Source organism: Corvus brachyrhynchos, unplaced genomic scaffold, assembly GCF_000691975.1.
Source record: "Corvus brachyrhynchos isolate BGI_N302 unplaced genomic scaffold, ASM69197v1 scaffold864, whole genome shotgun sequence".
Taxonomy (NCBI): domain Eukaryota; kingdom Metazoa; phylum Chordata; class Aves; order Passeriformes; family Corvidae; genus Corvus; species Corvus brachyrhynchos.
The window spans coordinates 637,830-648,739 of NW_008237871.1; the positions used below are offsets into that span (position 1 = coordinate 637,830).

Sequence of the window (10,910 nt, forward strand, 5' to 3'; positions counted from 1 at the left end):
CTTCCCTCCCCCGCCCCGAGCCCGCTCCTTTGTCCACGCGCTTTGAAGTGCTGGGGGATCGCCGGGGTGGGAGCACTGTTGTTCGCCAGCAAACGATCAGTCATGCTGGAGAGAGAGTAGCGAATGTGCGCGGGGCTGGGGCCGGCAAAAGCAGAAGGAGACGGGGAGGAGAGAGGATTGCCAGAGAGGATTGCTGCCTGCGTCCCAGTGCCCTGCATGGACCGTGAAAGAGACGCGCTGAGTTGACCCTGCCCGAGCTGTTTCTGCTTCTACATGTGAGATCCGGTTGGTTTTTTCTTTCCATCTCTCTCTTCAGCCTCCTTCTCGTATCCTCCACTTACTCCCGTATGCAAAATGGTGGACCCTGTGGGGTTTGTAGAGGCTTGGAAAGCACAATTTGCAGACTCTGAGCCTCCTAAAATGGAGCTGAAATCTGTGGGAGACATCGAACAGGAACTGGAGATGTGCAAAGCATCTATCCGGAGACTGGAGATGGAGGTTAACAAGGAGAGGTTCCGCATGATTTACCTGCAGACTCTTCTGGCAAAGGAGAAAAAAAGCTATGATAGACAGAGATGGGGTTTTAAACGTATTTCTCAGTTGCCTGAAGGGGGTGCAGAGCAGCAGATCCAGGACCTGCATCATAACCAGTCTGCTGACCAAGACGAATATGAAAAAAGCAAGTCACACCATGGGGAGGAAAAGTTCAAACCTAGGATACCCTCTATGCGGAAGCTGTCTACCCAGAGTGATGGGTCAGACCTGTCACCTTTGGACAGCCCCCACCATGGAGAAGGAGAGCAGGACAGGTGTAAGTATTATGGTGAAGAGAAACTGAAGAGAGTTGTAGAAGATATGGAGAATCGCTGTGATACAGATGGCTCTCCTTCAAAACACAGATCGGCTTCCACTCGCAGACTAGTGGGATCTGCTGAGAAGGAGGGGTCATTTGAACCTAAGGAGAGAGGGAACAGCACCAGTGTGGCAGCCCTAAGGTCCAATTTTGAGAGAATGAAGAAGGTTAATTCGCATTCTTCTGGAGATAGCAAGGACGTTATTGAAAAGCCCTTTTATGTGAACATGGAGTATCATCATGAGAAGGGTCTAGTAAAGGTCAACAATAAAGATGTTTCTGATAAAATAAGTTCCCTTGGTAGCCAAGCCATGCAAATGGAACGCAAAAAGTCTTTGCACTCCCTCCCTTCTAACATGGTACCCAGCTTCAGCGAGTTCCAGAGGCCGGCCTACAGGGGAAGGTCTTCAGAGAGCAGCTTTCTCTATGATGGAGAATATGAGGATGCTGAACTGAACCCCAAGTTTCTTAAAGATAACCTGATTAATGCCAATGGCAGCAACCGCTCACCTTGGCAGCCCATGGACTTTCAGCCGTATCAGAGTATCTATGTTGGTGGAATGATGGGGGAAGGAGAAGGAAAAGGACCTATTCTGCGAAATCAGGGCCCAACTGACCAGGAAAAACATCTCACGTGGCCCAGGAGATCTTATTCCCCCAGGAGTTTTGAAGATATTGGAGGAGGATATACTCCTGATTGTAGCTCTAATGAGAACCTTACCTCCAGTGAGGAAGACTTCTCCTCAGGACAGTCCAGCCATGTCTCCCCCAGCCCCACCACTTACCGCATGTATCGGGATAAAAGCCGTTCCCCTTCCCAGAACTCACAGCAGTCCTTTGACAGCAGCAGCCCACCAACCCCCCAGTCTCAAAAACGGCACCGGCAGCAGCAGGTCATCGTGTCTGAGGCCACTATTGTGGGTGTACGAAAAACAGGACAGATCTGGCCAAGTGATGGAGATTTACCCTCTGGGAGATGTCACCAGGACAGCTGTTTGCATGGGGATACAGGTGTGTACCAGCTTTTCGCTTAGTCTTTTAAAGGTACAGAGCAGGGAATGGCATCGTGGAAATGAATGGGAGACCCTGGGTGAATCACTGTGAGGGGGCAACTGTTTCATGTGAGATTTCTGTGTTTTAATTTGTAGTTTTGCTGTTTTAGGAAGATCCTATAGAAGTATATGTCAGACAGCATTTTAGGAATTCAGGATTCCCAGAAGGGTTGATTGAGGCCTCTGTTGAGAGGATCAATGGAGTCCCATGTTAATCAGTTCTTAAAAGTTTCAGTGTGAACACTGAGGTAAAAAGGGGCCAGAACTTCACCAGGTATTCACCATCTGTGGTGAATTCACCTCCAGATTATTCCCTCCCTCGTATTCGTGCACTATGGAGTACATAAACTCTACCTCAGAGGTGGTAGTGTGCCAGCAAGCCACAACCTGAGGGTTTTGCCAGAGCTTTACCGATAATGATGCTGCTCCCACAATCTTGTTTTTTCCTGTCTGTATTAACTGCAGTGTTAGTTTCTCGTTCTGTCTCGTGTCTGTCTTCAATTAGAGCTGATTGGAGGTGATGATTGTGCAGCCCTGTTCTTGGAGCTTTCTGCTATCTCTGAGTGAAGGAAGAACTTGGAATATCAGGAAGCCCTGAGGGAAAAATGCTAACTAAATTTCAGCAGAATAAAACTTTTCCTTTGGGGAAGAATGGGCAATGTTTGAACCCGTTCTTATGTAAGTCATTCAGGCATGCAGGTGTGTCTGTGGAATCACAGTGAGTTTATAGGTGGAAGAGACAAGGAATTATGTTAATTCAGATGGATTTTTTGAATGTATGTGGATGTCTAATGTATTTAGCAAGGCAAAGCATGTAATGTAAATAATACCTTGTGCTAACATCAGTAGTCTCCTATGCAGTAAATGAAAATCAAATCCAGGAATGAAAAAAATAGGAGTGTTTGTTTTGAAAGATTTCTTTAATTACAAATCTGTGATTACAAATCTCTCATGGGTTTTATTTGTCTCTTTGAATCTTTCATTTTAATAAGGGGTTAACATGTTATTCGTCAATGGGACCAAATTGCTGTAGTAGTGGGTGAATTGAGAGGCCTGTCAGAGATGTCACTTTCTCAGGTTGTGAGAATTTGCTCTATTACTTCTCAGAAGAGTAACTTTGCTGGCAGAAGATGCCTGGTTTTACTTTCCCTGCTGATTGTTTTTGTCAGCTATACTTTTGGGAGCAACTATGGAGGGAGAACTCTTCTGTCCCCTGCTGCCATCCTCTTATCCCATTAGTACTATTAGAAGGCTGGACAGTTGTAGTGGATGTTCAGCATACATGGAAGCTCTGCACCTCCTCACAGTGACTTCTCCCATATCAGATTGGATGTACATCCCTGTTTTCTCTTTGTGACTGCTGCGTTCTTCCTGGGTTTTAGGGGAGAGGCTGAGTCTTGTGCTCATTTGAACTGAGCTCAGCCATCTGTCTCTGCTCTTGTTTACTGATGCTCTTTAGATGACTGGGAAGCCTCCTAACAATTTCAGTTTTTGCAGAAGGAAACAAAGGGGTAAAAATAACAAAGGTTGAGAGAGCTTGAGGATAAATTCAGTTTTCAAAAAGGCAGTAGATAATTTTTATTTTAAATAATTCAGCGGGATGCAGTGATAAAAAAAAGGCAGCTGAAAAGTCAGAACACTTAAAATTCCTAGATGTGCTGGAAAGCTTTGTGTCATGTTCCTAAGGATGACCACACATTGCAGGCAAGGACAGAATGTAACTGATCTACCTTCTGCTTTCCTCAGCACAGGGGGTGACATGGCAATCTTAGCAGGAACTTTCACCAGATGGCTAATCAGTACTGTCTTGCACATTAGCTGGTGGCAACTTTTTACTTAACTGAAAAGGCTTATGCCTTCAGGAGGACTGTGTTTCTGATTAATTCCTACTGACCATCATTTTATATGGATTTTCTTTCCTTCCCAATTAGGATGAATTTTGATCTGAAACCAGTTGGCAGAACCTCCTTTTCATAAAACAAACAAAAGGCATGAGAGACCACTGTGTGATTAGCTGGCTGGCTCCCATTCCCAGCTACCCTGCTCTGATGCGGACTGTTCTCCATGACCATGTGATACCAAAGCCGTTCACAAATCCAGACAGATTTTCCAGCACCTGTGGCTCAGTCACTGGTTCTGCCAGGCTTCTCTAAAGTTTTCCTTGAGCAGAGTGCAAGTTTGAATCACAGTAGGTTCTGGCCAGCCTTAATGTTAATTAGCATCAAGTAGGGTTTGTTCAATAGTATTTGACTTCCCTGTGTCAAATTCAGATTGTTGTGTGTTTTCTGGCTTTGCCTTTGGTGACTCTTCCCATAGTAATGCTGAGTGTGCTGTGGACAAGTGCAATGTGAAATTTCTGTCTGGATCTGTCCCAATGTGCCTTGAGCTTGGCCAGCAGACACGTGCTGTTCTGTCCAAATTGTTTCATGAGTTCACAGTTAAGTGATGTTTTCCTGATTTTGTATTGCAAAAAAAGGACGTAACTCTCAAGTGAATGGGGTCTCAGCCAAAATTGGAATCTGGGTTTTTGAAGATGGATTATCAAAAACCTTAAGGCAGACCAAGGTGTAGTAGACTTTCAGTTTTTTCCAAGGAGCAGCATGAGAGCTTCAGGGTTGAGATTTGGTAATAGCTGTACTTTCTATTAAATGTACTTAATGGATCCTGGGCAAAGATATTTATATTAGGATTAATTATGTATCACTAATTTCCTGTAGTGGGAATAGAAAAAAATTACATCTTAACTTTGCATTAAGCTTGAGTATCTTTACTATGATTGTGAAGAAAGAACAAGATTTTTAAAATTCTGCCTTCTGTTAAACATTAGTTGCAGAAATAGACAGGAGAAAAGTGACTCATGCATTTCTGCTTATGGTAAAGGGGAAAGTTGCACAGTGCTGTTACTGACTGATGAGGCCTTGCCATGGCCTCAGCTGGGACAGTTTTTTAACTAACAGCAGTTTGTTAATGAAGGAGCACACTGGAGCTGTTGCTTGGCTTTAGAGTTTGCTGCATAAAATCAGTGCATGCTCTCTCACTCTGTGTGAAATGATTTTATCTGTCTGCATAATAACATGGAAACTATCTGGAGTCCACATAAATAATATTTACCTGCACAGCTGCTTCCCTCAAGGTGCCCCAGGAGTAACTTCTGTTCACATGAGAAGACTTGGTGGTGCTCTGAGAGAGTCATGCCTGCTCTTTCTCTAGACAGCCACCAACCACCACAGTGCTCAATATGAGGTCAGTTTGGGGATATGTGTCATTTAATTCCATTGGAGTGAAGTTTTACTTATTTTAGCCTCTACTAAATGTGGGAGTTCTGAATGTCCCTTTCTGGAGAGCATGGAACGTTCTCTATATTTTTAGTGAGTTCAATGTAGGGAGAGAAAAGAGCAGTGGAATTTATGCATGTGAACTGCAAACCTCACAATTCCTGTTCTGTCAGCAGAAGGCCATTTTAAAACTCCGACTTTCCTAAAGCTGTAGGTTCTTCAGTTTTTGTGTGCCTTAAATGCCTGAGCAGACAGGCAAGTATCTCAATTTCCCGCTTCTAAGGCAAACCTTGACACTACTTATTTGTAAAGCCCCAAGGAAGCATGTACTGCATCATCATGGAAGGACCTTGTTCTGTACCAGTTTCTGCAAGGGTTTGCTTCCTGAGTTATGTGCATCTTCTGAGATCTTAGACAAGTTTCTTAATTTTGCACTTCTTCCACCCACTATTGTATTCTGTGAATTTTAGTTTCAAGATGTAATTGGAAAAGTTCTTTGCAGGATTTTGCAGACTCCTGAGGCAACGTGCCAGTCCTGTTGCTGTAGTTCAGGAGCACAACTTTCCTTTGAGCAGCTGAGGCAGACTTCAGTCCACTGTGTAGAGATACTTCCTTTTGGGGAGCTGAAATGTAGGAACTTTTAAAATGTGCAGATTGCTTGTTAATTTTAAGGATTGCTGGCCACAGATCCTGCTTTCCATCTGTGACTTACATTGGATTAATAATGCAGTTTAAATTTTCTCTGACACTTGTTTAGTTCATTTTGCTATTACTTTTTAAATGTTTCAGTTTTTTCCTGTGATGATCAGTGATTTCCTAGGAGCACTGATGCCAAGATGCTATTTAAATGCAGCCCCCCACCCTGCCTTGCTTTTCAGTGATTTAGTGGCTTTTGAGATGCTAGACATTATCAGGATGCTTGTACTACCACTCCCCTCTTCTTAGTCTGGGGGAGTGAAGAGCTCCCTCTCTTTCTCTCTCCCTCCTGCAGAGTTTAATAGATTCTATGGAGCTGCTTTATGTTCCCAGTGATTATAGTGGACTCTAAAGTGTTCGTTTTGTTCCTTCTTCCACAAAGAGTTGCTAATGTTTACCTCAGGCCTACAAGAAGTAATAGCATGTAGATAGGTTTTATTTTTTCTTTTCTTAGGTTTGGCCTAGATCGGGTACTTCTGCAGTCACAAAGCACCTGCCTTTGAAATGGGAGTGTAAACCAACCCACATAGGAGTTGTCTGGTACTGGGGAGCCCTGGAGACTGCTGGTGTCACCTCATCTGCCTGTGTGAAGCTCATTTTCATGGTCTGTGACAGGGAGATCAAAGTGGGACTGACTTTCCTATGGAGTAAGCAGACAGCTATGAATTCTGCAAGTAGTGGGTCAGAAAGCTGCTTGTCCTCACTGCGCAGTTACTAACAGTTTCAAAGTGGTCTCTCTGGCAGTGCAGATAAGCTCACTTTGTGCAGCTGCCATTGCTGCAAGAAGACTTGGGCCTATTGGAGGCAGCAAGTGGGCTGTAGCTGGGCAGGTGAAATGTATTACCAGTGCAGGCTTAAAGTTTGAGAGTGTTGTAGGAACTCAGCTAGGACCAAGCAGCCCCAGAGTCATAGGGATGTCCATGCACTATCCATACTGTGATGACCACAGACTGGAATGCTGTGCTGTATACCAAAATGATTGGACCCAGGTGATTCTAGCATGGTGATTTTGCAGAGCCAGGGGCTAGAGCCCTAAAGCTTTGCAGTGATTTAGGAATGATTTACTTGTGTGTGTAGGTGATGGACTTCAAAGCAGTGAAATTATATTGGTGAATGAAGTGCTTTGGTCTCCTGTGTTTTCTCATCTCTAGCAAAGCAGTTGATGGGTGTGGTTTCAACCTTGAAGATTTTTGTTGTTTAGTGTAAATATACATGGCCCCATGTACAGACTTCCAGGGTACAAAACTGGAACTTATACTCTTGATTCTTGCAGTTATGCTATCTCAAGCTAATGCTGAGAAAAAGAAAGCTAGGAGCTTGCTAATTTGAGGAACTAATTGCTCTGCCGTCTTTCCTAAGTGCTTCCATTTGTCTGATCTCTCTGGTGTGGATATTTGGATAAAATGCTAAGTACCACGTTCAGTCACTCCTTCATGGACAGCTTGCTTTTCACTGCCACCAGAAAGCTTCACTGAGACTTGAGCAAAAGTAATAAAATGAGTTGACTGGAATGGCAAGGAGGCATCCTGAGTAACAGATTTGGCATGAAAGAAAAATAAGGTTTAATTAGAGAATTTGCTAAACCTTCAAGTGTGCGTTAGGAAATGCTTTTTTTTTTGACTACTGGGCAGCACACTAGAGCTATATACTGACTCTTAAAAGAAGAGTTGTGGGCGGGGAGTGTGATTTGTAATCCAAATTTGGCTCTGCAGGCTATCTGAAAGAAGGGCCAACAAAGGAGGCCTAAGCTTGTGAAGGTTTGGGCTCCAGTAATAGCCTGGAAACAGTTCTTCTTCCAGTTCTAGCATGTTTAGCAGTTTGCTCTCTAATGCCCTCCCTTGCTCCCCAACCTCTTAGGGGTAAACAGTTATCATGCAGAGGCAAGGGGGACCTGTATTTCAGCTTCAAGGAATTTTGGAGGTCAGTCCATAAAGGTTAATGAGGTGAGACTTGGCAAGCTGTTTGAGACTTGCTCCATTTCAATTACCATACGGAAGCATATTGCTGGTCATGAAAATCAGAGTGTTTGATTGGAGGCACAGCTTATCTGGAGCTTGCTTTTCCCCAGAGAAACCACAACCAGCAGTTTGGGGTTTTTTTTACTGTCTCCTCTTTGATTTATTCTGCTCAGTCAGATAAGCATGGAAAGAATAATAAGGGCCTGATCCTGTTCTTCCCTGATGAAATATTGTTGGCTTTAATAACCTTTTGCTGGCACATGTAGGAAAAGAAATGGTGTTTTAGTCCAGATTGAATGGCAGATAGATGGAGGGGTAGACTGCAAGTGACTGGAGAAATGCTGGCATGGATTAGTTTGGGTGAGCTGCATGTGAATGAAGTACTTCCAAAACACCAGTTTGAGTACAAAGCAGGTTTTGGCCAGTTCACTGATGACAAAGTGGATTGCTTTCCTGATCACAGCTTTAATTACAACTGATGTGAAAGTAACTATAAGTTGTAAGTAAATCCTCGAATGTTGTCTTACTGCTGAGACAGTATTACAAATCTGTAACTCCTCTAAACTTTTCTCAGATTGTACTGTATGTGTTTTAAACGGTAAAATTGTCCTGTGTAGGACAATGTGGTGTATTTCTGTCACAAAATCTGGCTGCAGTTTGCAAATCTGTCTGTTACTAAAACAACAAAGCACATCTCCATCTCCCTTCTGTCTTCTTCCTAACTGCCAGAATGGTATCTCTCAGACCCTTTCTTAACCAGGTTATGGCTCATGTAGTAATCAGATTATTGCAAATGTAATTGGAGTCTCTGCTTTAGAGAAAGCTCTGCCCAAATGTGGCAGCTGGAGTCAAGTTAGTTGCTCATGGCTACATGAGGAGTATGTGTGTGAGAATCCACAAGGACTGCCCTGTAGGAAGAGTGAATTGGTAAAGTTCAGTGTGTTGGTTTGTACTACTGAATTACGTCTGTTGGTATTACAGGCCTTTTGCCTAGTCGTTACCGTCTGTTGTTACTTGCAGTCATTTCAACCCATCTCTTACTACTGGGTGGGGTTTTTTTGATTTTTTTTTTTTTTATCTTGTGGAAGATAAGGATTCTTTTCCAGGAGAGTAGATCCACCACAACCTTCCTTCTTCTAAAAATAATATATTTTTCAAACCCCTAAAAAACACCCCGTCCTCCTCAGGAACTTCTGCACAAGTTCTGAAGTATCCAAAAGCCTGAAATTACTTGCAGATTGATCTGTGACAACAGCACAGTAGCAACTATGGCAGGCTGCTGTGGATCACACAGTATTATCTGAAATCTAAGCAGGCAGCCCTTGCAGGAGGAGTTATTAATAGTGAGTAACTCGTGTACTTGGTTTCCAGCTCCTCTCCTTGATGTGTGGAGAAGTGCACTGTGCAGCCTTGGCTCACTGTGTGTGTTTACTTCTTAAGAACTTCAGAATATTCTAGACTCCACACTGAAATGCAGCTACTTCTCTGATGGAGTATCTGCCAGCTATTTTGTTATCAGCGATTATGTACTCCCTTGGCTGCAGAGCTGGGGAAGGAGTGCCCATTTTGAACCCACAAGATGGGTGAGGCTGGAGCAGGCTGTTGTTAGGATAGTTTTAAGAAACCCAACACACAAAAAGCCACCAAAAAACCAACAAAACCCTCAGTTGCCTGCAGTCACATCTGTGTGTTCTTTTGAAATGGGCCAGCAGTTTCCTAGAGTAATCTGTTCTGAAGGAAAATACCTTGTTCCCTGGAGCATCAGGCTCCAAATGTATCTGAGCTGCTAGAAAGTGAATGTAATTGGTCTGTTGTCACTAGGGAGATGTCACATATGAACACAGCACTGATTTGCTGCAGTGCAGTTACATCACAGGGTGTGACTGCCCAGGAAGACAGTCCCTGGCTGGGCTCAGGGCTTCCCAAAAGAGGTTAGGTTATGGTGCTTAGAGTGAGCAAAGGCACAAAACACTTGTTTCTGTGACTGTTAGTCCAGCTGCCTCAGTTCATAATTCACTGCCTCATCTTCAGTTCTGCTTCCTGCTAACCTAGAACTGTTCCAGAAATTTTCTTATAGTGGTCTGAAGTGACATTATGCCATAAAGTTTCAGAAAATAATATGCTCAGACCAGTAGATCACTGTTGGAAGACTTGGATGTGTTTCCCTTGTCTTTGCCTGTCACTTCTATAAACTTTCCCCTTTGTTTGAATCCTTTTAGGTAGAACAAGTGTGGGAGTCCCTTCCCTGGGTAGGACACTTTTGCTTTACACTCTCCTGAGGTGGTTGTTGGACCTCTCAGTCTGACAGGGATGAAATCACTGACATCACTCTGAGAAAACACGATAATGCCTCAACTGTCTTTGAGGAAATCATGGTATTTGGATGAATAAATTTGTCTTTTCCAGCTGTATCAATTACTTATTTGAATTTCTAGATTAGCCAGCAGAGAATGTCCAGTTGCAAAATTCTATTGCAGTTCTCCCACCTAAGCCTGATTGGGGTGGATACCAAAGCCAGTGCTTAGCTGGGATTAAAAGTGTCTTGTATAGGTGATGGGCATCCTGCACTGCATCAGAGGCTGCAGTGAGGAGCAGCATATCTTACAGTCCCTTCCTTGTTTTTTCTCTATTAGAAAGCTGACGAGTGAAATCTGAATTGCAAGGAGGAAAATCTGACAAGCTGTCATATGAAAATACACTCTTTAGCCTGGGGACATACACCACTTCTCTAGTCTTAGTATTGATCATCTGTATCTCCTGATATGGGGAAATGGATATCGGGAAGAGAATGTTTTAGTCAAATCCAGAGTATTGTCTCAAAGGCTTCCTAAGCTTGAACAAGTATCTCTCAGCTCATGTAAGCAAGATCCTCAGAGGCCCTCAAGAGCTGCTTCTAACTCTGACAGAAAGCTGGTGCACTTAACGTGAGCAATACATTGGGCTTAACAGTCTCCTGAATAATTGTTTGGGTGAATCTTTTGTTCAGCCTTTTCTCCATTGGCATCTTTCCTGAGGAACTTACTCATAGGAATGGAGTATGCTGAACTGAGTTCTCCATGGTCTGCTGTTGCCCTCT

General features: G+C 43.5%; 1 protein-coding gene across 1 annotated transcript in view; it reads left to right on the plus strand.

The window, feature by feature from the left end:
* The first annotated feature begins 6 nt into the window (after nucleotides 1-6).
* Nucleotides 7-10,910, plus strand: part of BCR (BCR, RhoGEF and GTPase activating protein) — a 95,692-nt gene continuing 84,788 nt past the window's right edge. The window contains exon 1 of the mRNA XM_008632086.2: nucleotides 7-1,864. Coding sequence (XP_008630308.1) covers nucleotides 355-1,864 — 1,510 coding nt within the window. The 5' untranslated portion in view covers nucleotides 7-354. The remainder of the gene's footprint in view (nucleotides 1,865-10,910) is intronic.